This window comes from Heliangelus exortis, chromosome 16, assembly GCF_036169615.1.
Source record: "Heliangelus exortis chromosome 16, bHelExo1.hap1, whole genome shotgun sequence".
Taxonomy (NCBI): domain Eukaryota; kingdom Metazoa; phylum Chordata; class Aves; order Apodiformes; family Trochilidae; genus Heliangelus; species Heliangelus exortis.
The window spans coordinates 14423001-14449175 of NC_092437.1; the positions used below are offsets into that span (position 1 = coordinate 14423001).

The 26175-nt window shown below is 54.1% G+C and overlaps 1 protein-coding gene across 5 annotated transcripts; it reads right to left on the reverse strand.

Moving 5' to 3' along the window:
- Positions 1–1975: 1975 nt before the first annotated feature.
- Positions 1976–25937, reverse strand: TP53INP2 (tumor protein p53 inducible nuclear protein 2). Of its 5 annotated transcripts, none has more exons than XM_071759889.1 (4): positions 25756–25937; positions 15354–15692; positions 11556–11865; positions 1976–9912 (listed from the first exon to the last, which is right to left on the reverse strand). In XM_071759889.1, exons 2-4 carry the CDS (start codon positions 15475–15477, stop codon positions 9660–9662), a joined length of 687 nt encoding a protein of 228 aa, XP_071615990.1. In that variant the 5' UTR covers positions 15478–15692; positions 25756–25937; the 3' UTR covers positions 1976–9659. The 5 variants fall into 5 exon arrangements, with proteins under 5 accessions (XP_071615990.1, XP_071615993.1, XP_071615991.1 ...); XM_071759892.1 differs by having other exon boundaries at positions 11556–11685; positions 25756–25933; XM_071759890.1 differs by lacking the exon at positions 25756–25937 and adding an exon at positions 25255–25462.
- Between the last annotated feature and the right edge of the window lie 238 nt (positions 25938–26175).

The window sequence follows — 26175 nt, forward strand, 5'->3', positions numbered from 1 at the left end:
GGAGCAAATTCTGTCCTGTGAGGGTGCTGAGCCCCTGTCCCAGGGTGCCCAGAGAAGCTGTGGCTGCCCCATCCCTGGCAGTGTTCCAGCCCAGGTTGGATGGGGCTTGGAGCACCCTGGGCTGTGGGAGGTGTCCCTGACCATGGCAGGGGTGGCACTGGGGGAGCTTTAAGGTCCCCTTCAACTCATACAGTCTGGGGTTCAGTGATAAATTGTCACCTAATGACATAAATCACCAATCTGTGCTCAGGGTAAGATGCCTGCAGTCCTCCCTGACAGAGCTGGGACATCCTGTGTCTTTGCAGGGGAGCAGTTTGCTGCTGGTAGGGGACAGCCACCTCCTCCTGTCCCCTCTGCAGCCCCCAGGGCTTTCACTTCCCTTGTGTCCTGGGGGTCAGGATGGGGTTGGTTTCTGCACAATCTGCACTCCTGGAGGAGCACGGGTCCAAACCAGCACGTTTGCAGACATGTGGGACTGCAGATGGTGACTGGTTCTGTTCTCACAGACCAACACGGTCACTGGGATGGGGTTTCTGACACTGCCTGGGTTTGCTGCTCCATTCACCTCATGGTTTTTAACCCAGGTTGTTCCATGGCCAGTTCACAAAATGGGTTTTATTCTCTGTGCCAGTTTGTGCTGAGGACAAGGCAGGGCTGCCAAGGCCATGGTGGGTTGGGGGGAGGCCCCGCTGTGCTCTTGCTCTTTGGTGTCCTACAACTGGGTCAGGCCCCATCACTGCTGTGTGTGCTCAGCTGGGAAGGGCTCTTAGGACCCCTGGTTGGGACAAAACGGGGAAGTCATCTTCACATTCAAGGTCCTTGTACCAGTAACCCAGGGGCAGGGAGGGGATGCACTCAGGTTTTCCCCTATGTTGGGGGAAGTGGCTGAGCCTGAGGACAGGGTCACTGCTCCCAGGGACATGGACCTTAGAAAAGGACAAGTGCAAGATGCTACAGCTGGGAAGGAGCCTTGAGAGGAGCCAAGGACCCTTGTACTGATGCACTTGGCAGAAAGAGGCTGAGCAGCAGCTCTGCAGCCTGAGCACTCTGAGCCTGGTCCTTGTTTCTTGGCACTTGGTAGACCACATCTGGAATATTATCACCTGTTTTCCACTAATCCCCCCCCTGTGCACACAAGAAAGATGTTGATAATGTAGAGGGCCACTGTGATGGCTGTGGGAGATGGGTTCCTCATCCTTTCAGGTACTGGAGGAGGAGGTGGAGCCAGGCTCTTAAGGAAGTGGGTACTGGAAGGAGGGGACACCACTGAGATGGAAAGAGAGGAGGTTCTGGCTGGAAAAAAAACAAAAAAACAACTCCCTGGGGACAACTGGGCACTGGACCAGGGTTCAGAGATTGAAAAATTCAAAGATTGAAAAAATCTCTGAGATTTTAAAGAATCAGATGGACAAAGCCCTGTACAACATGGTCTGGATTCAGTATTTACCTTTCTGTGAGCAGGAGGTTGGACTGAAAACCTCCTGAGGTCCAGCCCAGCCCAAGTGACCCTGGATGTTGTTTCCCACTTGAAACTCAGGTGTTCCCATGCAAAGGGTTGTCAAAGCTCAGTCTTACCTATTTCTTTATTCTTGAAATCTCACCCAATGATTCCTTCAGGTGCTTCTGCCACCAGCTGGGGGTGGCTGAGTGAACACCAGAACTCCCGTGGCTTTGCTCTGCTGGGGGAGCTGCCCTGTCCCGTCCTCACATCCCTGCCCACTTTTATTTTGGGTACCTCTAGGGATGGAGACTCCTCAGCCTCACAGGGCGACCTGCTCCTGCAGCCAATTACCCTTACATTTTCTTACATTTAAGTGGGATTTCTGGTCTGTTTTCACTTCAATTTGTGCCTCTCATCCTCCCTCTGGAATGAAGAGGCCTCTGTCTCTTCAGCATGAATTTAAAAGCCTATTTTAAACACCAACACTTTTTGCAAACAGGTTTACTTGCAGGCTTTAGAAGAGTACACATAAAATAGGAGTTTAAATATATTTTCTTTTTATTTCTTGTGTTTTATTCTTTATATTAATTTTTTTTTCTCAGTCAAAAGACAGCATTACAACCTAACAACCAAAACCAGGTCACATACACACACCCACACCACATAACATATTCCAGGCAGTCATGTCCTTCAGTCTGTTGACACACAGCAAATGTTTAAACAACTTCCTACAAGTAGACACCCTTCCCCTACTAACCTTGCTTATACCCACTGAACACATAACACACACACATGAAAACAAAGACTCATTTTGTTACTTCGAGGTTTGGACGAGGATTCAGTCCTACAGCATAGGAAGTGATGTAATAAAATGTGGGGCTTTTTTTTCTTTCTTTTATTTTTTTTTTTTTTTTACCCCTCTTCTCAATCTCCAGGGGGTTTGTTGTCCCACTGCTGTAAGGCATCCAGCAGCACAGGAGCTGCTGGTGGGCACTGGGGCCGTGGGGTCTCTGCAACACCGGGCTGGGCAAACCAGGGGCTGCTCTGCCCCGGTGGTGCTGGGGCAGTATCCTGCTCCCTCACGTTTTTAGGGCAGGCTTAAGGCAACCTTTCCCACTTTTCTCCCTTTCTCTGGAAAGGACACACCAGCTACTGAACAGGCCTCCTGTCCTTGCCAAGCTTTGCTGCTGCTGAGTCTCTACACACACCCCAGTGAGGAGTTGGGGGTTAGGCTGGGCTTTCCAAAGCTGCCTAAGAGCTTTAACATCTAAAATGCTAAAGGATTTTTAGCTTAAAAAAAAAAAAAAAAAAAAAAAAAAAAAAAAAAAAAAAAGCTAAATGCTTTTCAGGTCATTAATCCTGTTAGGTTTCTCTGGAAATCCTGGTAGCTAAAAGCAACATAGAAACACAGAAATACCAAAAACTGACTCCCCAGTCATCACTTGCATAGGACTTGTAGCTGTATAGTTCACTGATTGATTCAAGTTCTGCAGTTGTGTTAAAAAAAGATGAAAAAACCATGACAAAGGGTGAAAGGCACATGTACAGTCAGCCCAGCATGGAAGTGGATTATGGGCCTGAATGTCTGACAAGCAGAATACCTCGGGTTGATACATACAAATAAAATATTGCAGTGCTCAGTGCTTCCCTAAGGATATGTTTATGATACAAGACACAATATTACTATTTTACTGTAACATCTGTGCTCTCCCCTCACCCCCAGATTTCCCCAAAACATCATTGTGCCGATACCAAACTGAGAGGAGGATTTCAGTGAGATTTGGGCACAGCTGCTCCCTGCTCCTCTGACGGGGATGCACAAGGTGAATGTGAAAGAAGCCACGGGCTCTCCCAGGCAGCTCATTTTTAAACTACACTTTCAGTAGTTGCTGTGCTGCTTTGCCCTCCATTTGCAAGAGTGTTCATGCGCTGGGGCACGTGGCAGCATCCTTCAAATGGAGCTTTGGATGTGCTGGGAGTACAGGGCTGGAAAATCAACCCCAGGAGGGGTTAGGTCAGAGCCAGTGACTGGGGACAGACCTATGTGTCACCTCTCTGTAAAAAAGAATTTTTAAAACTACCACATGTAAGAGCCATCCTTGTTGTTACATGGAGCTGCTCATCTTGGTCATCCTCGTCCTTCTAAGGGAAGAGGCATGGGTTTAGTGAACAATATGGATCTCTGTTAAGGAGGAAAAGGAAAGGCTGTTGGATGATGCATCAGTGAAGGGCATGAAAGGGGCAGCCATGGGGACATTTCCTGCCCAAGCTGTGTCTGGAGCTCATGGCTGATGGGTGTCCCACTGCCACTGGCATCCTGCAGTCAAGAAGGAGTCTCCACCAGGTTTGAGAACACCTCTGGCCAAAAAAGGGACTTGGGGGCAGAGCCTTTCCCCCAGTTTCCCCAGTTTCTGCCTCCATGTTCACACAACCTGTGGCAGCTGCTCTGGTCCTGTCAATGGGATGGGGACTGAGCCCTTGAGGATGCCAGGAAATTATTGATGACTTTGCTGTTGTATCGAGCAAATCTGAGAGATATGGGCAGAGATGGAAAGCTCCACCTGAAGAAGATAAGCCCCGAGTTCATCAACCTCGTTTAAGGCCCTTTAATGTCACCAGCTGGCCTGATGGTGGAGAGGCCACCAGCGTGGTGTCTGTCCTGGGGCTCAGGTCCCCGTGGGCAGCTTTGCCCAGGAGGTCACCAGGACTTGGTGGGAAGCTGGGGTGCTGCCAGGTCCCTCCCAGCACCAGCAGCTGAGTGCAGACAGCAGAGGAGGAACAGAAACTGGAGGTGCTGCTGGGCCACCTGTGGGCACAGTGGATGCTGAGAATCCCTCGTGGCCAAAACGTCCCCGTGGCACCAGCTGGACACAAGTGGCCTCTTGTTTTAAACCTGGACAGAGGGGGAAGACTCAGGAGCTGCCATCACCTCATCCCCAGCACAAAGGGAGGGGGCTCAGCACTGCCAGGCACCAACAGGCAGATACTGAGAACCCTTTTTCTTCACTCCAGGTGTCCTATCACTTTTTACTGGCCATTTTCTGATTGTTATTTGATTTGATCTCTGGGGACTCACTTATTTTTCAATAAATTCACCCGAAATTTCATTTCCACATTATGCAGGGCACTGGAGCTGACATTTATCCTCCCCAGAAGTAATTAAAAAGCGGTGGGCTTCAAGTCCAGAACCTCACTGGAGCATTTTTTCATCTTTTTTCTTTTTTTTTTTTTTTGTTCTGACTGATATGACAGGACACCTAGAGGGTTGGGTTTTTTTCTCCTCGGTGAGATTGACTGGACTAGGAAAATGTATCAGTAAGATGTAAATGTAAAATTATCAGCTGATTAGAAACATGCCTAAAGGAAGAGTGAGGACTGCCATGGTGGTGGCCTTTGGGATGAGCCAGGCTTTCATGGTATGAAAAAGAAAAGCTGATTCCCATGGAAAGAATCAGTTTCCTTCCAGCTAGAGCTGTTACAGCAGAGGGGTTTTTTGAAAGCACATTTTTGGGTGCTGGTACCAGCCTCAGGTGACAAGGACTTTTGCCCCACCTCCCCTGGCAGCTCCCTCCAGCCTTGCAGTGCAGGCAAGAGCCAAACTTGGGTGAAAGGACTTTGCTGTGGCTGCTGGAGAGGTTCCTGTGTGTGCTGTGGCCACACCAAGGCCACCAACTGGTGGGGAGCTGCCCCAGGAGGTGGGTGGCAGGGGGGACACAGGGGCTTTAGACGTGTCCTGGTGTCATCTGGGTTCCATCTCCTGAGCAGAGACCTCTTCCTGGGGCTGCTTCTCCTGCTCTTGTCCTGATGGCTGGGGAGGCTTCAGTGCAGGGATTCATCCATCGTGCTGGCAGGGAGCCAGGCTGCCCCGTGCTCCCCCAGTGCTCTCCTGCCTGCTCAGAGATCCCCTACACCAAGGAGACTTTGAGCAGTGGGAAGGATCTTTCCTGCCTTGTCCAGCCTTGTCCCATGGCCCCATCCTGCCCGTCCCTGCCCACTCCTTGCTGTGATTCCAGGGCAGGGCTGGGGAGCTGCCTGGCCCAGCTGGTGTTCTCTGAGCAGAGACTTGCCCAGGTCTCTCCATCAGGGAATTTTTCCTTTTTTTCTTTTTTTTTTTTTTTTCCTTTCTTTTTTTTTCTTTTTTTTTTTTTCTGCTTTCATTGCAACAAAAATTTCCTCCCACAAATCTGCCTGGTGCCTGCATCAGCATTTCTCCATGTGATTGCTCTGACAGCTTTGTCCATCCTGGCTGCCTTCTGATCCCAGGGATGTGGCTGTGGCTGATGCAGAACACACAGCTCTGCTTCACTTCCCAAATCCTCAGGGAATCAGTGCTTAAAATCTGTACCTGGTCGTTCACAGAGAAGCCCAAAGAGGGACCAGCCACGTTCTTGCAGCTGTAAGGTGAATTTTCAGGACATGGCAGATGAAGAGGGGCTGCTGCTCAGGGATGGTTTCACTCCAAGTGGCCTCGGCTCCTTTTCCAGGCAGGCATTTTGTTGGAGCATCAAATCCTGCAGCTCTACCAAGAAGCAGCAGCCTGCACAGCCCCTCACCAAAGCCTTCAGACACCTCTCTGCAACATCCTTCAGCACCAGCAAACTCACAGGCAGAAACAAACCCAACATCCAAAGAGGGAAGCCCAGAAAATACACATTTTTAAAGACCCCAGCATATTTGTTTGTCCCTGAGTCCATGCTGTAATATCCCCCTGCACAAGCAAGGAAAAGGAAGCAAGCCTCATCCCAGGAATCCAAGCAGGACACGGCCCGGGGCCTCCCTGCCAGCCAGGGCCAGGTTTGCTTCATCTTCCCACCCGGAGCTACTCACAGAGTGAAATAACTGGGTGCAAAAAAACCCCAACAAAATCCCAATATGCCCTTAAAGAACTAAACCCCCCAACACCCCAAAACAACCTACCAAACACCCACAGCACGTTGCAAAATATCTACACATGCACATGCGTGCACACATAGGAAAAGTTGTCAGTTTTTAAGCACCTTTCATTTTTTTTAAGATTCAAGGAGGTTCAGGACCTCGGTGTAAAGGTTTTCTTGCTCTGGTCACACTGGGCAGGAGATTTGGTATCAGGCCAGGTCTTGTGCTCAGGGCTGGGCAGGAGAGGAGCATTGCAGGGCTGCTGCAAGCACAGTTTGCACAAGAAGGGTTGGTCACACTGGTGGGGTGACAGTGGCTTTGCAGGGGGTTAATAGGTGATTATTAGATGTTAATATACAAGCAAGTGTGCAAACAACAGAGCAGGGGTCACAGGAGCCCATAAGATGTGGTAAGTGTGCTCCATGGACCTGTGGGATGCTAGGACTCGGGATTAACCTCTTCATGAAAACATTATTAATAATTTATTAATCTTTTATAAACATACTCTTTATATGAAGTGTGATAATAGTTCTGCTTCATGTCCTGTGCTGGCTGGGCACAGTGTGGTGAAAGATGTCTCAGACTGGCACGGAAAGAAGACAGGAAAAGGAAACAGTTTGCATTCACTTCTGAAAACTGGGACGGAATCAGCCATTTGAAATGGGTGCTGAGCCCCCCGGGAGCAGGGCCAAGGGCTTCAGGCTCCTGAGGGATGAGTGGGACACAGAAGGGGATTTCACTGAGGGTTTCTTCTCCAGGGGTACCGTGTGAGCCTGGGAAGGCTGGTAGGTGAGAGGTGTCAGGATGTGCCCTGGGGATGCTGTTCCCAGCTCATCTTCTGCCAGGAGCTGTGGAGGGGGGGGACTGTCACAGCCAGACTCTGATTTCAGGAGTGCTCTGGAGCATCCTCAGCAGCATCTCAGATGTGCTGAAGGAGAATTTGCAATGGAGCATGAGCTGGGAGGACATTGCTTGTCCACTTCTTGATATGTGTTTGGGGGAGAGAGAAAATACTTCTAATGGTGTTGGTCACAGAGCACAGCTCCCAGCAAGGTGGAAAAGAGCAGCAGAGGGAAGGCAGCAGAGCATCAGCCACCCCCTGGGCACCCGAGAGCTTGGGCACAACCCCTGCCTTTGCCAACCTCCCTAGGATTACCATGCCCCCACTTTGCACCAGGCAGCACTTCAAGGTGGGAAAAAGGCATTTCACGTGAAGCCTGGGAAGCCAAAGGATGTAAACATTCCCCTGGAGTCAGGAAGTCATCAGCCTCTTCACCAAGCAGACACCAGAGACAAAGCAGAACAATCTCCAGCATGGTCCTGGGTTCAGCAGTGAGGCCCAAGGAGTGGTGGGAGATGATGCCAAGGGCCAGGGGGTTCCTCAGGGCATTCTTTGCTGATAAACCACCAGCTGTGAAACATCAGCTCTGGTGCCACCAGATTCACCAAAAGGCTGAAGCAGCACTGGGACAAACCAGTGTGGCAGAACACAGCCCAAAACTGCCACCAGCACAGCAGCCACCGCCGTGCTCACATCACATCCCTCAGGTGATGAGGGCACCAGGTCTTGGAAGGACTTGAAACAAGCAGCCAGCCTGGAAGAACTGAAAGGGAAAAACTGAAAAGAGGTATTTGAAATTATTTCTTCCCTCATTTTGTGAGAACTCATCCTCCATTTTTTGTTTGGAACGCCGTGCTGTTGGAGTGAAAGATCCACGCTGCAGCCCAAGATCCCCAGCTGGTGCTCTTAAGAGGTTTTGTTTTGTTTTTAATTTCATGTAAAAAAAAAAAATTAAATCAATATCAGCTGTTTTGAGGTTGGGTTTACCATGATTCCTTCCACCTAGGTCCCAAGCTGATGTTAAGGGATGTAACACGATGAATGGAAGAAACTCTTGTGAAATCAGCATTTTTTGGGAGGGATCGTGAGGGTATTTTTGTCTCAGAGGGTGGGAATCCTGGCTTTGGGTTGGCACAAGCAGGATGCAATGTCCACATGTCCTCTGGGGCACAAGGTATAAAACCTGTCCCTAAACGGAGGGAACTTAGGGGAAAATCAGCAAATTTCTTCTGGGTTTGGAGACACCTTGTCTGGTGCTGGGGACAGTGAAAGTCTGGAGCATGTCCCTTGACAGGCAGAGCAAATTCATCATGGGGTGGGGAGGGGACAGTATTAAAAATCAGCTTTACTCATAACAGAATTTGGCTCTTCAGAGGAAAGGGTGCAATTTTTAGTGGAGGAAGAAGGCAGCCCCATTACAGCTCCACTGCCAGCGATCCTCTTGCCTGGCCCTGCCCCTTCACAGCTGCTCCCAGCTCCATCTTTGCTTTTTCTTCAGCCTCTTCCCTCCAGCCTCCTCTTTGCCATCCCTTCACCACCAGCTCCAACATCCTTTTTGCCAGCTCAGGGGAGCTGCTCAGCTCCTTGCATCCACTCCCCTCCTGAGGTTCACACCAGGCAGATGATGCTTCTTGGCTTCCACGGTGCCTCTCCCAAGCACAGGGGTACATAGGATGATACATACATACACATTTATGTACATACGTATGTGCAGGTGGGGCCTGGGCAGATGAGTGGCTCCAGGAGGGCTCAGCTGGGTGGTGGTGACACTGTGCTGGCTCCAGGGTGGACACTGCCAGGGGGTCTGGCTGGATGGTGCTTTGTTTCCTGAGATTTGCTTTTAAGGTTTTAAAAAAAAACACCACGAGCCACCATAAGCCACAGAGCTGACCCTGCCACCAAGGTTTCCACCAGCTCTCACCCCCACAGCAAGCCCTTTTGGGACTGCCAGTGGGTTTTTGTTTTTTTTTTTGTCCTATTATGGTAAAAATGGGATTAAGAAATCAAGGAGAGAAGGGGGGGGAGGTGCTTCTGCTGGTTTTGGGGGGAGGAAGCATTATTTAGTGTCGTGGATGAGATTTTCCTAAAAGTCCCAAAGCTTTTTGCTTCATTGCTCTCCCCACACCCGCTCAGTGTCTCTGCGTGTGACATCCCAGTCTGGCTGTACCTGGAGTCACGGCGTCACGGGAAGAAAGGCACTGATGTCACAGGCTCGTCAGGACAAACAGGCTCAGCTCTGGCTTTCGGAAACGGGCGATTTCACCAGGAATAACCAATATTCCCACGTGAAGGCTGGCATGGCTGAGAGGGCCAAGGGAGCAACATGGCCTCCCCCATGCCGGCGGCTCCAAGGGGATCTCGGCCTGGCCGGCGCTGGGGGCAAGGGGAGCAGGGAGGAAGGGGGACGGGCGATGGGGAGTGGGGGGCCGGGGGTGCGGGTGTGGGGACGTGGGGTGAGCCCGCAGCCCGGCGCGCCCGGCGGCGCTGGGGGCCGGCGCTGGGTCAGTAGTTGCAGTGGCGCTGGCAGGGCTGATGGAGGAAGGTGCCGGGGTGCTGCCCGGCCCGGCGTGCTGGGCGCTGCAGGGCCCGGTTCTGCCTCTGCAGGGCCTTCTGGCTCAGCCGCGGCCTCTCTGCCCGCTGCCGGGCCCGCTGGACCCGCCGCGCCTGCCCCACCTTCTCCAGGATGGCGGCCTTCACCGAGAGGGAGCGGTTGTGGTGCCCCATGTGCCGCTCCAGCTGCGGCTCCGGCACCTCCCTGTGGAGAGAGCGGCTGTCAGTGCCCCTTGGCCACCCGGGTGGGAAGGGGACAGGGGTCTCCAAACCCCCTCCTCATCAGTGCTGTGCCCCCAGAAGGGCCCCGGCCCCCTCCTGCCCCACCGGGCTCTGCCATGGGTGGCTCCAGGGCACCCAGGGTGAATCCAGGCACCCCCTGTCCCTGCAGACCCCCCCAGTGAGGGAAACCCAAGCTCAGCCCCATTCCCATCCCACTTGGGACCCATTTGGTCTCTCGGCCCATTCCTAACTTTCCTAACTCTTTCCTGTCCTCTCTCCTGCACTCTCCAGTGCTGAGATTCCTCTGCAGCTCTTGAATCACAGAACTGGCTGGGTTGGAAGGGACCTCAGAGATCATCAAGTCCAACCCTTGCTCCTCCCGTGGTTCCCAGCCCATGGCACTGAGTGCCACATCCAGGTTCTTTTGAAATATCTCCAGGGATGGAGAATCCACCCCTTCCCTGGGCAGCCCATTCCAATGCCTGATCACCCTCTCCAGAAAGAAATTCTTTCTAATGTCCAACCTAAACCTCCCCTGGCACAACTTGAGACCTCTTGTGCCCTCTTGTCTTGGATCAAGCTGTGGCTGTCAGGGAGACTTTGCAAAGACACAAGCCCTGGAAGAAGGGTGTTCTCTAGCACACGGGGAGGTTAACCCCAAATTCTTGTATGAACATCCATGTTGCACCAGGGAGGGAGGCAATTCCTCCTTCCTTGCCCCAGTGTGGGGCTCCCAGAGGAGATGCTGGAGGCAGCTGGGACCTGGGGCAGGGTGGGACCTGATGCTCAGCTGGCACCAGCAGGGCTGAGCAGACACAAAGCCAGAGCTTTCCCAGTGCTGTGGGGCAGCCAGGGGAGGAGGCAGAGCTCCCTGGGCAGCTGTAGCCATGGGGAAGAGGAGCCGGGGCTACAAGCCACAGCTCCTGGGCTAGGAGATGATGGTGGGGCCATGTGGGGCATTTCTGTTCAACCTCTTCCCACACTAAGATGGATTTTGGGGCAGGCAGAACCGTCTGCATCCATGGCAGGTGGCATCCTACTCCCCCACAGTACTGGGACCGCCCTGTGCTGGGCCAGCATGGAGCCAAGAGAGGAGGTGGGGTGGCTGCTGCACCCTCCTGCCTGGGAGAGCCAGGGGTCTTGGGGGGATCACTGTGGCCAAAATCCACCTTATGCTGCTGCTTTGCTTGGCTTGGACCATACCTGCACAACCCCCCCCGGACAGGTGACAGGAAACATCATCACAGTGGTCACAGCAGGGCAGGGGGACAGGGCCTTGCCTGCTCAGGGCCAGGCAGGGGGATGCAGCCATCTCCCACCTCAGCCCAGCTCAGGGTCCTACACCCATGGCTCTCACCACAGCACTGAGATCCCCTTGGCAGAGCATTTCATGGCACGGAGGTTGCCACCCCTGCAGGACACTGGCCAGGGCACCCCGCTGGGTGTGCAGGGTGCTCCCTGAGGGGGGACATGGGGACACTGAGGTCCCCCACAGCCCCTCTCTGTCCACGGGCAGCGTGGGCAAAACACTCCCAGGCACAGGCAGTGATTTGGGATGGGGGGACTGACCCCCCCACACTGGTCCCCCAGCGGGTGCCCCTGATAAGCATCCCCAACCATACTCACCCGGCAGCATCATCCTCGGGGCCCTCCCCGTCCACCTCGAGGGTGCTGGTGACATAGACAGACATGCTGGGGTGCTCGATGAGCAGGTCCTCCATGGGGCTGCTCCCCACATCGCCGGGGCCTGGTTCCTCTGCAGTAAAACAGGGGGGAGGGGTGACAAACCAACTCTCATCCATCAAGCAGGGACCAGCCGGAGCTGGGGAAGCGGCGGGCGGCGGTGGGGGACCGGGGGGTGCCGGGCGGGATCGCGCCGAACGCCCGGTACCACCAGGAGCCGCTCGCCGGGCTGGGCTGGGACGGGCACGGCTGCCTGGGGGTGGCGGGGGGTACAGAGCCATGCGGGGCACAGCAGCGGGGACACACACATACCATGTACAGTGGGGAGGGGAGGGGGGAGAGAAAGGGGCATCATTAGTGCGAGAGACACCCCCCACCACCATCACCGGAGACGGGAACGGCCCCGGCGGGACCTGGAGGGGAGAAACCCCCCCCCCCGAGCTGCACCCCCACCAGCACCCTGCACAATGGGGCAGCTCTGGCCTTGCCGAGCCTGCAAGAGATGGAAATGGCTCTGGTTAAGCAGTTTAACCAAAAAGGGCGGGGGGGTAAACCATCAGGGGTTTGGTTTTTTGTTTTTTTTTTCTTCTCAAAACGAAGAAATAAATCGAGGCAGCAAGAAACGCTGCTCTTGCCTGTTCTTAGAGCACCTGAGCTGAGCCGAGCCCCTCCGGAAGAACGGCAGCAACTCCAAACCCCACCCGGCACTTTGCAAACATCGAAACCAAGGACAGAGAGAAAAAAAACAAAACAAAACAAAACAAAAAACAAACAAAAAAAACCCCCCACCAAACAGTTCACACCTTTTTTTTTCTTTTCTTTTTTTTTCCCTGGAATAAACCAGGGGAATAAATTCTTCAGCAAAGGTTATTGCTGCACTTTCAGCTTCAGTCCATTAGAGGCTGAGTTTTGGGTCGGGGTTCCAGGAGCTGCCCTCCACACTTCTCCAACATCCCAGCATTTCTCACCTTCCTTGCCTCACTTCCACCCAGCAGCAGCACTTGGGCTGGTGCCTTTCTGGGCTGCCTGAGCTGGGAATTATTGGTTGTGTTACAAGAGCACCTAACACTGGGCTCATGGGGATAACTTGGATCTGCTCCTGGCCTCATCAGGGGGATTCAAGGGATGTGGTCTCAGGGTGGTTGGGGTGCAGTACAGTGTCTGTATGGACACGTGTGAGCCCCTGGCCCAGGGTGCCCAGAGAAGCTGTGGCTGCCCCATCCCTGGCAGTGTTCCAGCCCAGGTTGGATGGGGCTTGGAGCAACCTGGGCTGTGGGAGGTGTCCCTGACCATGGCAGGGGGTGGGATGGGTGAGCTTTTTAATCCTTGCAATTCCATGATTCTATGATGATTCTATCTGACCCAGCAGCTGAGGGTGCAGGAGAAATCAGAAGTGGAGGAAACCAGCACTGTTTTCCTCCTGCAGAGGCTGCCCCAGCCCAGGGCTTAGGGCAGGCCACAATTAGCCTTGCAAACAGAAGACCATCGTTCTCCAGGTCAGTAGATATCAAGCTATTTATAGTTGTTGACATGCTGGGCTGGACATCATTTGTCAGCCTGGAGACAGCCATTGAGCCTGGCTGGAGCATTCCTGCTCCAGCAGCACTCCCACAACAGAGCTGCTGAACCCTGTCCCAGCCACCCATGGTTTCCTGTCCCCAGCCCCTGCCAAAGGTGGTTTTTAAAGTCACAAGGAATATTTCCAGGACCCCAAAGCCTGGGGTGACTTCCAGCTCTATCACCAACCACAAGGAAATGTTCTTTGCTCCCTCCCCAGGTGCTCAGCAGAGCCTGGCTGAGTAATGGAGCAAGAGGGGAATCTGAAACGCTCCTGGGAGAAGTGGTAAATTCAGGTGCATTTTGCAATGTGTGGCTCAAAGGCCTGGCTGAGAGGGAACAATTTTGGAGGCTGGTTTGGCTGCCCCACTGCTGGGAGGGAGCCAGGCTGTGAGATGCTTGCCAGCTGCTGTGGCTTGAAGGTGAAGGATGGGAGCCAGTTTCATTTTTAAAGTGCTTTGCATAACTCCAGCCTCAGAAATAGGGCTGAAATAAATCAGTCCCTCACTGGCCAGGGAATGTTATGGAAAAGGCAGCAGTAGGGCCAGTGAGGATTAGCTGCAGGGTGGCAGGCTCCAGGCAGACACGTTGCTGAAAGCTGGCTCTGCACCCAGAGCCTGCCTGCTTGATCAGAAAAAAAATGGGAGTGTTTTGTACCAAAGTTATCCCTGGGTCAGCTGCAGTCTCAGACCCAGGGATCAGGGCACTGCCCAGAGTTTCTGTCTGAGGAAACTCCTGGCTCCTGCCACGGACATGCTGCAGCTGCACCAGCTGGCCCTAACACGTGGCAGCTCCATGTCCTTTGCTCCAGAGACCCCCCTGCTCTCAGCCCCCTCCCATGTCACTGCTGTCACCCTCCCCAGGTAACCACCAGAGAGCCCCAAGGACAGGGAATCCTCCATGGCTGCACATCCCCACACACCCCATCCACATCCAGAGTGTTCCCACCAGGCACGGGGCTGTTCCTGTCCCCCATCCCAGGCTTGTCCATGCTTCTGTCCCCCCCCAGCTCACTGCGTGGAGGAAAAGCCCTAATGAATGACTCATATTATGAAAATGAGCTCTGCTCAGTGCATGCTCAAAGAACAGATGCCTGCAAGAAGGAGGACAAAACCTCCTCCTAAACCTGCAGGACACATTTGTGGTCCCGTGGGCTGGGGCACCAGAGTTAACCAGGGGTTGGAAAAACAGATCACGGCCACAGAGGAGCTCCTGGACTGGACAGGCAGGCTTGTTTAAGTTTGCTGCTCTGTTTGCAAGCAAAAGGTCATAAAATTATCATTGCAATTGGTTGAGTCATCCACTCCACAATAGCAATGCCAAGATCTTAATGGAGCTGGAGAAGCTCTTGGCACAGAAGGAATTTGACCCGCCTGGTTGGAGTCAAACAGGGCTCCAGAGGATTGTCTGGACTCAAACAGGGCTCCAGAGGATTGTCTCCACCCCTGGGAATGGGGAACCCATGAAGGCTCTCTAGACACAGGGACTTTGCACCAAACATCCAAACATCCCTTGTCTGAGTGCTGTTGGAGTGGGCACTGGGAATAACTTGGAAAGAGAAGTTCTCTGGAGCTGAGATTTGCTCCCCTGAGGGACTCAAATGACCCAACCATGGCCAGACAGCTGGTGGCATGTCACCAGCTGGGACAGGCAGGGACCACCACTGCCTGCCCACACCTAGGGAAAACCAGGGGTCTGGAGCTTCCTAGGGGAACAGGGGCCAAATCCCCCTCCCGCAGGCAAAGTGCTTCCCATGGCACAGCTTGGCCACAGCCACGGCACTGCTGGTGGAGTGGTGTTCCCCACTGAGCCCCAGGGGGCAGGATGGAACCAAAACCCTGGGTGACCTCCCCAAGCTGGTGATGTGCCAGGGTCCCAAACCAGTGTGGAGGCACCTGGAGCCTCCCAGGCAGCAGTCCCAGCCAGGAACACAGCTGCTGCTGCCGTGGTTGGGAACCACCACTGGGACAGGAAAGGGAAATAGGAAGAGCAGATCAGGGGCTGTGGTGACCACAGGATTAGGCACCACGGGCAGGGCAAGGGGGCCAGGAGAGGAGAGATGGAGAGCAGAGCTGATATGTATGCTGGAAGCTTATCTGATGTCAAGTCCCAGGGTTTGCTCAGCTCTGCAGAGCTAAGGTACAACAGGGACTGTGGGAAACCAGTCCCTTCTGCTTTTCTCACCTGCAAGATCAATGATGAGCCATCCATCCTCCTCCTCCGCCTCCTCAACAAAGGGTTTGGGCTCCTCCAGACCCTCTGGAGTGGTACTGTCACTGAAAAAGAGGCTGGTGATACGTTGAAACATGGTGGGGAGCAGTCCAGCAGGATGGGTGGTGAGGCAGAGCAACTGCTGAGGACTGGATTCCAGGTATGGAGATGGGAGAAACAGGCAGGAAGAGAAACAACAGCACTTGAGGTGTCAGTGGTGGTGGAGATGCTTTACTGCTAGTGACACCAGAGCTGAGTTAAATGGTGTGCAGTGCAATTCTGAGGTTCTTCACTTGGCTTCAGTGCAAAGGCCTGTAAAAGGGAAAGGAAAAATAATAAAGCATTGGAACTGGCTGGCAGTGTCACCCTCCTTTGTCCCAGGGACAGGGATGGAGGGGATGCTGGAAAGGTGGCTCCAGCACTGATCTGTGCCATATGTTGTCCCAGCTGCTGGCATCTGCAAAGACATCATGCACAGTGTCCAAAAAGCTGCAGTGAAGGGTGGGGTGCCCACACCCTCCCACCTGCACTGAGCCCTTCCTCACAGGGGGTGTGTACTGGGGGACCCATCTCCTGGAGCTGGCGGGGGCAGAATGGCAGAATCCCAGACTGGTTTGCATTGGAATGAACCTTAAAGATCACCCATCCATCCATCCATCCATCCATCCACCCCCCTAGGGAACTGGGCACCTCCCACCAGCCCAGGTTGCTCCAAGCCCCATCCAACCTGGGCTGGAACACTGCCAGGGATGGGGCAGCCACAGCTTCTCTGGGCACCCTGGGCCAGGGGCTCACCAACCTCATAGTGAAAAATTTCTTCCTAATGTCCAACAATCTCCCTCTGCCTGTTTAAAGCCATCACCCCTTGTTCTAATCAAGACTTGCCCTTGTAAAATCTCCCTCCCCAGCTTTCTTGTAGAACCCCTTCAGGTACAGAGTCACTGTCCCACATTCAGGCTGGGACCTGCCTCCTTGGCACTGACTGAGCAGCTTTGCAGCAGGAGCAAAGAGGGTGATGCTGCTGTCCTGAGGACTGATGGCACGAGCCATCCATAAAGGCCACCACCAGCCCACTGATGGCCAGGCCACCCCTTCCCTGAGCTGGCTCTCAAGAAGCCCTCACTAGCACTCTGCTCCAGCCCTGCCTGTGCCAATACCTGCTTGAGGTTGGTTTCATTCTGCAGGTCATTACTGTGACTGTCACCATGTGTGTACCTGCAGGGATGCTCTTCTGATGCAGCCACACTTCATTGCTACCCCCAGGGCCCCAAAGATGCCACTGTCACCTGTGTCACCTTTACAAGGACCTCACAGGGAGCCATGGGACAAAGTGCCTGGCTCCAGGCTGTGTCTTGGTCAGTGTGCAGGAGGGAAGGGCAGTGAGCTGCCACCTCCTAGCAGCAGGGTAGGACAAGGATGGGGTTATATTAGCCCTGGGAGAGTCTTTGCTCCATCTACACTCCTTGCTGATTTATCCCTGAGGAAACACATTCCCTGCAGCTCAGGGAGAGGTTGGGACTCCCTGATTTGATTAATGACTGCAAAGCTCCCAGGGATGCACAGACAGGTACCCCCACAAGGTGCACAGTGATACTTGTGCAGAGAAAATGCTTTTTGGTCCAGTGATATTAAAGAGCATTAAAATGACATTAAGAGCTGGATGCAGGAAGAGGGGACAGCCAGGCACTGCCTCACCTGGCACATGGCTGTGAGTCCATTTTGCTGGCAACCCCCCCAGTTCACAGCTCTGTCAACCAAGTGGAGGCAGAGCCTGCAAGGGACCCTGATGAAACCCCAGCTGCTCGGGGCAAGATGGAAAGGAAAGGCACAGGGAGGCACAATGTGTCCAAGCCTTGCTCCAGACACCTGCCTGGACCAAGTTCTCCAACAGTGCACAAGAGCTCAGAGCCCCAGGGAAGGGCCCTCCCCAGCCTCACCATTGAAGGGAAGGGTGCTGGCCAGGGCACTTGCTGCAGTTCTGGGGCTCAGGCACACTTGAGGGGTCACTGTGCCATTTGCCCTCTCTTAGGTGCCTCAGGAGGTACAACAGCTGCTCCACAAGGCAGAAAATTAAAAAAAAATCCGTGGGAGCCTTTCCCCATGGGTGGGATCCCCTGGGCTTTAGGGACTCATCCTGTGTCTCTGCTGCCATGGGGTGCAGGGGGGGAGTGCTGGAGCATATTACATCTGGGAAAGAACAACCCCAGGTACCAGGACAGGGTGGGGACTGAGCTGTTGGAGAGCAGCACAGGGGAAAGGGACCTGGGGGTGCTGGTGGATGGAAGGATGAGCACGAGCCAACAATGTGTCCTGGTGGCCAAGAAGGCCAATGGCACCTGGGGGGCATTATAAGGGGGTGGTCAGTAGGTCAAGAGAAGTTCTTCTCCTCCCCTACACTGCCTTGCTGAAGCTGCATCTGGAATATTGTGTCCAGTTCTGGGCCCCCCAGTTCCAGAAGGACAGGGAACTGCTTAAGAATCCAGCACAGAGTGACCAAGATGATGGAGGGGGTGGAACATCTCCTGGTGAGGAAAGGCTGAGGGAGCTGAGGGGCTCTGCAGTTTGGAGAGGAGGAGACTGAGGGGTGAGCTCATCAATGTTTATAAATATGTAAGGGGTGAGTGCCAGGAGGATGGAGTGAAGCTTTCCCAGGGGTGACTGGCAACAGGACAAGGGGCAATGGTTATAAACTGAAGCATAGGTGGTTCCATGTAAATATTAGGAAGAATTTTTTCCCTGTGAGGGTGACAGAGCCCTGGCCCAGGCTGCCCAGGGAAGTTGTGGAGTCTCCTTCCCTGGAGACATTCAAACCCCACCTGGATGTGTCCCTGTGTGACTGCTGGAGGTGACCCTGCTCTGGCAGGGGGGGTGGAGGACTCCATGATCTCTCGAGGTCCCTTCCAACCCCTCACTTTCTGTGATTCTGTGATCCTATGAAGCAGCTCTCCCTCCCAGCCATGGCCCTTGAGCAGCTCTGAAGGGAACAACCCCAGAGGTGCAGGGCAGACCATGGGGCTACATCTGTGCCTGGCTCCAGACCCTGCTCTTCCCTTTCTGCTCCCCCTACCATGGGGTTCACCTCTTCCATCCACACCCCTCTGCCCAGCTGGGTCCTGCCTGGGACAGACTTGGCTGAGGCTCAAGGAGCCTCTCACCACAAATCAGAGGCCTCTCACCACTGCTCTGTGCCCTGCGAGGGTTCCTGGAGCAGAGGGGAGGGTTTGGGGTGCTGGCAGAGTCATCCCCTCCAACTCTCTCAGCTAAGGCAGCTCCCATACACACAGCCTCTCTCTTCCCCCACAGGGCACTCAAATTATCCAGATCCTCCCTTTCCTGGAGCATTAAAGCATAACCATGTGAGTCAAGGAAACACCATGAAAAGGGCAGTGAATGGCAGTGGGTCCATTGGGCTCCCTTGGGTGCTGAGCACAGTGGGGGTTTCCCTACCATGGGACCTCCCTGGGCACCCACCCTCCCCTGGGCACCCAGCAGAGAGCACCCAGGAGAGTCCACCCAGCAGCAGCACACAGCCCTGCCTCTGGTGCAGCTCTCTGGCTGCCTGGAGCACTTGCCTTATGTCTAAATATCTTTTAATATTATATAGTATTATTTCTCTAACAATATATTGAATATATATTGAATATTTAATTGCAGCACAAACCCCTTTGCTCTCAGGTATGTTTTTCCCCACCATCCAGGTGGGGATGTCTCTGGGCTCCCAGGCAGGAAGGATGAGGACAGGAAACCCTGGCAACCCTCCAGGCTTGAGATAGCAATTCTAAGAAAGGAGGAACCAACTCCTTATATATTAAGACAGTGGCAGGTAACCCTGATGCTGTTAAAAAAAAAGTCTTATATTAACATTCTAATTCATCAAGTACATATCTCAGTACACCAGTGAAGGCAGAGAAGCCAGGTGGGATTTGTTTTCTTTTTGTTTGCTTGTTTGCCTGCATTTTAAAAATTTGATAATGAAAAACAAAACACGTAGAAATGAAGAGAGTGCATATTTTAAATTCCTCTGCATCTCTTTCATTCTGGTAAGACAGGAGGCTCCAGTCCCTGAGGCCATCATGGCCCTGGCCCAGCAGAAGGCCAGAAGAAGGTTAATGCCCTTTTTGAGCTGGGACAGCTCTGCCTGCAGCATTCCCAGGCTGATGGAAGTGCTGAGCCAAGACTGATTCCAGCATCACCCTGCAGCTTCCCAGGGTGACAGAGTGGGGCTGGGGACTGTCTAGGGAGGACACTGGCAATGCTCCTGCCCTGCCATGGTCACTGGCCCCTACCTGCCAATTTCAGCCTTTTTTCCCCCCTCGAGGTGCCTGGCCCACCAGAGCAGAGAACTTTCCAAAGACAACATTATCCAATAACTTTCCTTTCAGGAAGACACAAGACCCAGCAGATGTTCTTCATTTCGTTTTTGCCCTCACCAAAATTTAGCTTCACTGTGTTCATCTCTATACAGAAAAGCCCTGAGGTAACCATGGTCCTGTCAGGCAGAGCCAACACCATGAGAGGGGCTGCCAGGGGCTGCCCTGCTCCAGAAAAACTCCTGGTGTGCTGGGAAGACAGAGGGAAAGGAAGGGGACAGCAGGACAGGGGGGCTGGGGACAGCAGGACAGGGGGGGCTGGGGACAGCGATAACTCCAAGGGCAGTGGGAAATCTCCCCCAAAAGCAGAAGTGGTGATGGATCATATCAATGGATCACTCCCCTAGGAATTTAATCCAGCCCCCAGCTATCCCCCTCTCCACACCTGGGGAGGGGGAGTGTGGGCCAGGGGGTCAGCACTGCCCTGGGGTGGGCTGGGCTGTGCAGGCAGGATCAGCCCCTCAGGGAACACCACCCTCACCCTGTAAGCTCCTGCTGCCAGGGCACCTCGATCCCAAACAGGAGCTGGGGATGTCAGTTCCTTACTGAAACCTATGGGGTCAGCCCTGGCCAGGCTCGGGGAGCTGCTGGGCAGATCCTGCACGAAGCCTCCAGGATCAAACCTGCAGGGTGGAGGCAGGAGCCAGAGCCCAGCAAGCTTTAATCCTCACCCTCACATTATCCTGTCTGCTCCCAAATCCTCAGCAGCAGTGGTTTAAAGAGGTGGGATCAGGCTCTTGATCCCCAAGCTGCACCCTCAGCAGGTCTGAAGGACACGGAGCTGTGTGGTGTGGCTGGTTCCCCAGAGGGATGGATGTCACCACAGGGACCTTGGCAGGCCTGGAGTCAGCCCGGGTCAACCTCATGAAGTTCATCCAGGCCAAGGACAAGGTCCCCCTGGGTCAGGGCAATCCCCAGCAGCAGCACAGACTGGGGGAGAGGGGGGTTAAGAGCAGGGGATATGGGGAGGGGTGACAAATCAGCAATGTGTGCTCACAGCCCAGAAAGCCAACAGTGTCCTGGGCTGCATCCCAGCAGCCTGACCAGCAGGGCAAGGGAGGGGATTGTCCCCTTCTCCCTTCTGTCCTGCTGAGCCCCCCTGCAGTGCTGGGTCCAGGGCTGGGGTCCCCATCAGGACACGGAGCTGTTGGAGTGGGTGCAGTGGGGATCAGAGGGCTGGAGCAGCACCCTGGAGCCAGGCTGGAGATAAAGGTTCTGGGGAGATGTTACTGTGGCACTTCAGTACTTAAAAAGGCTTATGAGAAAGAAGAAGACATTTTACCAGGGACTGTAGTGACAAAGGGTCAAGGGTTTTAAACTGAAAGAGGGCAGGGTTAGAAAAAGTGTTTTACAGTGAGGGTGGTGAGACAGGGGACCAGGTAACCCAGAGAAGCTGTGGCTGCCCCATCCCTGGAAGTGTTGAAGGGCAGGTTGGATGGGGCTTGGAGCAACCTGATCTAGTGAAGGATGTCCCTGCCCACAGCAAGAGGGGGGGATTCAGGCAGTCTCTGAAGGTCCCCTCCAACCCAAACCATTCTGTGAGAAATAGAATCCCAGACTGTCAGGGTGGAAGGGACCTCAAGGATCCTCTGGTCCAACCCTTCTAATATTATTGTTTATCTGAGATGTCTCAGCACCCCATTGAACTGAGACTTAAAACTTTCCAAAGTGGGGGAATCCACCACTGGGAGACCATTCCAAGGTCTGACTGTCCTCATGGGGAAAAATTTCCTTCTTGTGTTCAATCAGAATCTTCCCAGGAGCACCCTGTGCCCATTGCCCCTTGTCCATGGGATTCCTGGTAAACAGGGAGTCTCCATCTCCTTTGTAGCCACCTTTAAGTACTGAAACATCAGTGAAGTTGTGATCTGGGATCTCCCATTTCCCCTAGAAGGTAAACTGGCTCCTGGCCAATATGATCATTAATCCTTGGGCCCCTCTAGACTCTCCCTGCAAGCCAGCAGGAATATCACCTCCTTTATCACCATCATGGAGCAGTGAGGTGACTGCCTCGACACTTCATGAGGCAAAAGGCTCCTTGGTAGCTGCTACCAACAGCACCCAGAGGCCACCTCAGTTCCTGCAGTTTCCACCAAGCTCCTCTCTGTCTGGGACAGCTCTTGGCAGACCACACTTCAGAATTTCTACAGATTTTCTGAAAGGCTGCACTTCCCCTGCAGCAAACACTTGTCCTATTTACACCTGGGGAACTGGGACCAGCAGGACCTGTGGGATGGAAGGGACCCAAATGTGTCCCTGCCTGAGGATTTGAGTCACTGCTGCCCAAGTAGAACATTGTCACCAGTGTCCAGAGGAGTGGTCTGGTCTGGGAGGTTGGCTCCAGGAGCCAGGGATGGTGGGGGGTCTGATGCCTTCTTCCAGCCCACCTGTATCTGCCAGACATCCCACATCCATGGAGGAGCCCACAAGGGGATTGACTGCCCATGCCCACATCCTTTAGGCTGAGCTGCCCCAGGAGTCACCCACTCACCCACAGTCCCCTGTCCTCTACCAGAGCCAGGGTCACCACCCCAGGACACCTCCCACAAACCCCCTTTCTGGGCATGACAACCCCATGTCACCCCAGGCCACTGCCAGCACCAGGGGACAGCCCATGGGTGACATTCACTTGGGGAAAGAGGAATGAAGTTTATCAGAACCCTTCCAAAAAGTTCAGCAGCCAGATGGTATTAAATATTAAAAGTTAAAGCAGGAAAATAAGGAAACCATAAACACAGCCAGTCGTCTTTTTTTTTTTTTTTTTTTCAGAAACCTCAACACAATAATTGGTTTTCTGAGTCACCATCACTACAAATAACCCCAGGGAACTAAGAATAGGCAAAAGGATTGGCAGTGAAACCCTGGGATGTGCCAGGAGCTGGGAGCTGCAGCTTGGTAGGGCTGGCAGCTCCCAGAAGTCACAGTCTGCAAGAACAACAGCAACTCTGCTTGGAAATGGCAACAGGCTCCCTGAAACTTTCCATAAATACTCGGCAGCAGGAGGGATGCTGCTGACAAGTGGCTGAAGAGGTCCTTCCTCAGCAGAGCTAAGAATACCCCAACACAGTCAGCACAGCAGGCGTTGGAGGTACAAATCAGGTGCCTTCCTCCAGACCCGCTTAGGAAATGTTATTTTCACTTCATTTCACTTAAATTAGAAAAGCATTTCACAGGCTGCTCTCACCGTGCTCAAAGTCCCAAAATCCTAAACAAAATACAGAAACACAAGGTGAGGAAGAGGTTCCATCAGCTGGGCAGCTTGGGGGGGTGTGGATGGAGGGGGCTGCTCATCGCCCCAAAAAAATAAGCACTGAAGCATCTCTGTGTTGTCCTCTACCTCTCCCAGAGAGGAAGGGAGCAGAGCTGGCAGGGCTTGCCCAGGACAGTTTTTAGGGCTGGATTAATGCATTTGGTCACTCACCAACTGCACAACAGCTCCTGCTGACCCCTTTACCTCTCCAGCAGCCTTGTGTTTGGGGGAAGCATTGGGCACAGGGGCAGAGCTGCTGCTGGCACAGACAGACTAAAACCCTTTTTATTGTGAGCCAGCCCTGGAAGCCCTTTCCTTGGCCAGCTCAGAAGCTCAGCATGGGCTGAAGTCCCCAAGTGCTCCTCCAGGTCCCACCTGAAGGAGTGGACTCGGGTGACAGAACAGGGGAGGCAGGGTGTTTTTCCTGGAGTTGGTGTCCCCATCTGCACCAGCTCCCTTGTGTAACTGCTGCAGGAAGGTCCTTGCCCAAGGACAAACCCAACCTTCTGCTATTTGGTGGCATCTCAAAGAGCCCTGGAAAACCTGTCAGTGGCTGGCAGGACCTGAGCAAACAGGAAAGCTTCAGCTTTGCCGTGAGCTGTCCTGTGACATATTTGAAGTTTCCTATCTGGGATGCATTAGATGCAACATTCCCAGGAGCACGTGCAGGGAGGGGGGAGCAGCCCCACCAGGACATCTACCATAAAGTACAGAAGGCTCAGAAATAACCCCCAGCTTGGACTTTGGTACCACAGGAGCCCCACACTCCCCACCAGCTCCATCCCCCCTGGGGCCACACGTGTGCCAGGGAGAGACTTGCAACATTTGCTGTGCAATTAGCACTAAAAAGCTCTTATCTAAGAGCTCACATCTCAGGTTTTTCCAGCTTGGTGACAAGCAGCTGATATCGGTTTATTCTCAAGGGGTAAAACTCCCATTATATTTTTCCTTTTGTGTTCAGCCAGATAAGCACCAATTTGGTGCAACGGGTTCCTGATGGAGACAGTGAGCTCCAGCAGAAAGCTTTTTGTGGCTTTTTGTTTGTTTGGTTTGTTGTTTTTGGTTTGTTTTTTTGTTTTGGAGGGGGGGGTGGCTTTGGTTTTCTTTTTTGTTTTTCTTTTTTTTTTTTGGTTGGTTGGTTGGTTTTTTGTGGGTTTTTGTTGGGTTTTTTTAGGGTTGGTTTTGTTTTGGTTTTTTTAAGGGGGAGGAGAATATAAAAGATTTATTTTATAGGAAAAAAACCCACAACAAAATATTTGCTCCTGGCACTCTGTAGCCTGAACCAGGTGGGAAGGAAGGTACAGCACAGCCCTGTACTGCAGCCCAACACCTGTTTCTGGGATGGTTTCCTACCCCAGCAAAGCTTTGGCCAAATTACAGCCCTTGGCAGCCACCCAGCTCAGCCCTGCCTGGTGCTGCTGTCAGAAGGGGGTTGCTTTGCTGGTCCCAAGAGAGACATTTTAAGGTGTGGGACCCCAGGGTGCCAGTGCCTTCCCTCTGGCTCCCTGAGCAGGGCTGTAGCTCCCCTGCACACAAGAGACATAGATGTACAGGCTTATGGATTTTTAAAGAAATTTCTACACCCCATGAAGTTTATCAGCTGATGATCCCCTCAGATGAGAGCAGACTCAGTACCCAGAGCCCTCCAGGCTCAGCCAAGCTGCTGAGAGCCTGAGGCCAAGAGGCATGAAATCCACAAGGAAGTTGACCTTCCAGGCCACTCCTGAGCTGTCCCCAAGCAGGAGCACTTAGACCACTAATAACAAAAGCAGCCCTTACACGTGGTACCCGAGTCAGCATCCCGGGACACGGTGGTGCTGCGGGATGCCACCACGGGATGCCACCATGGGATGCCACCATGGGATGCCACCACGGGAAGCCACCACGGGATGCCACCACGGGATGCCACCAGATGCACCTCACCCTGGCACTGCCAGCGTCCTTCACCTGCTCGCAGGGTGAGCCCCCGGCTCCCTCCCTCCCACCAGGGTAAAACTCCATAAAAACATCTCCGTACACGCCCAACTCTCATTACACCCGCTGGGACTGACCAAATAAACCGAGGTCTAAAGATGGAGGCACTCAAACGCCTCAAGGACTTGCTGGACAAGTAATTTAAACACAAAATATGGCTGTAGCTATTTCTGTAGCACAGTATCGATACCCTGTAGTCTACTTTTACCCTTTCCAAACAGCCACGTTTCCCACCCAAACAGCTTCTAACAAACACTTGGCAGACGCGTTCGCTGCTTGCCTGGGGACAGTCACGGCGCGACGGGACGGGCCGAGCAGCGGCAGGGACACGGCAGGGACACGGCAGGGACACGGAGGGCCGGGCAGGCGGCTCTGCCCCAGTGTTACCCCCCAGAGCCCCAAAGTCCCCGGGCCCGGTTGCGCTCGGCGAGGTCAGGGCAGGACAGGGCGGCCGGAACCCGCGGGGGGAACCCGGGAAAAGGGGGGGGGGGGGGGCAACCGTATGACGTCTCAATGTCATATGCAAATTAATTGACGTCACTCTAGCGGAGCCAATGGGCGCGGAGACCAACCTCGAATCTTAATCCGGTGATGAAGAAACAAACAACAGCCGAGGGGGGGTTCGTGGGGCCCCCCCCCGACACCACCACCGCCCACCCCTCCGAACTCCCCCCGCCGGAGGACCCCGAGTCCCCGCCGAGGTCGCATCCCGACCCCGCTGGGAGAGACCGAGACCGAGACCGAGACCGAGACCGAGACCGAGACCGAGACCGACACTCACCTGTCCCAGTGCGGCGGCGGGCGCTGAGGTGGCGGCGGGCGCTGAGGTAGTGCCTGGCGGTGCAGGGCCGGGGCGGTGCCGGTGCCGGTGCCAATCGGGCGATTGTGCCGCGCACCCGCCGCTCCCCCGCACAAATCGGGACCTTCCGACAGCTGATCGTGACGTCACAAAGCATCCCGCCTGCCCGGCCCGGCCGCGGCCAATGGGAGGAGGCGACGGGAGGGCGGGGCCGGTGGGAGGGGGGCATGGCCCCGCCCCCGTGCGCGCGGGATCCCACGGGGGGTGGCGTGGGACCCCCGGGGGGCTCCGTCCTTGTCCTCCCCCCCATGGCCCTGGAAGGGGCGGCCCCGAACCGGGGGGGCAGGGGTCCGGCTGCGGGCGGGGGTCCCGCTGCGGGGTACCCGTGAGTCCGGTACTGAG

What these genes read in the sequence shown, in the direction of transcription:
- TP53INP2 (XM_071759889.1), bottom strand. Translation starts at nt 15,477, where the DNA reads ATGTTTCAACGTATCACCAGCCTCTTTTTCAGTGACAGTACCACTCCA. An exon ending in GCTCATCATTGATCTTGCAG is followed by an intron (nt 11,866 to 15,353) that starts GTGAGAAAAGCA and finishes CGCCACCCCCAG; the next exon opens with GCAGCCGTGCCCGTCCCAGC. An exon ending in CCCGAGGATGATGCTGCCGG is followed by an intron (nt 9,913 to 11,555) that starts GTGAGTATGGTT and finishes CTCTCTCCACAG; the next exon opens with GGAGGTGCCGGAGCCGCAGC.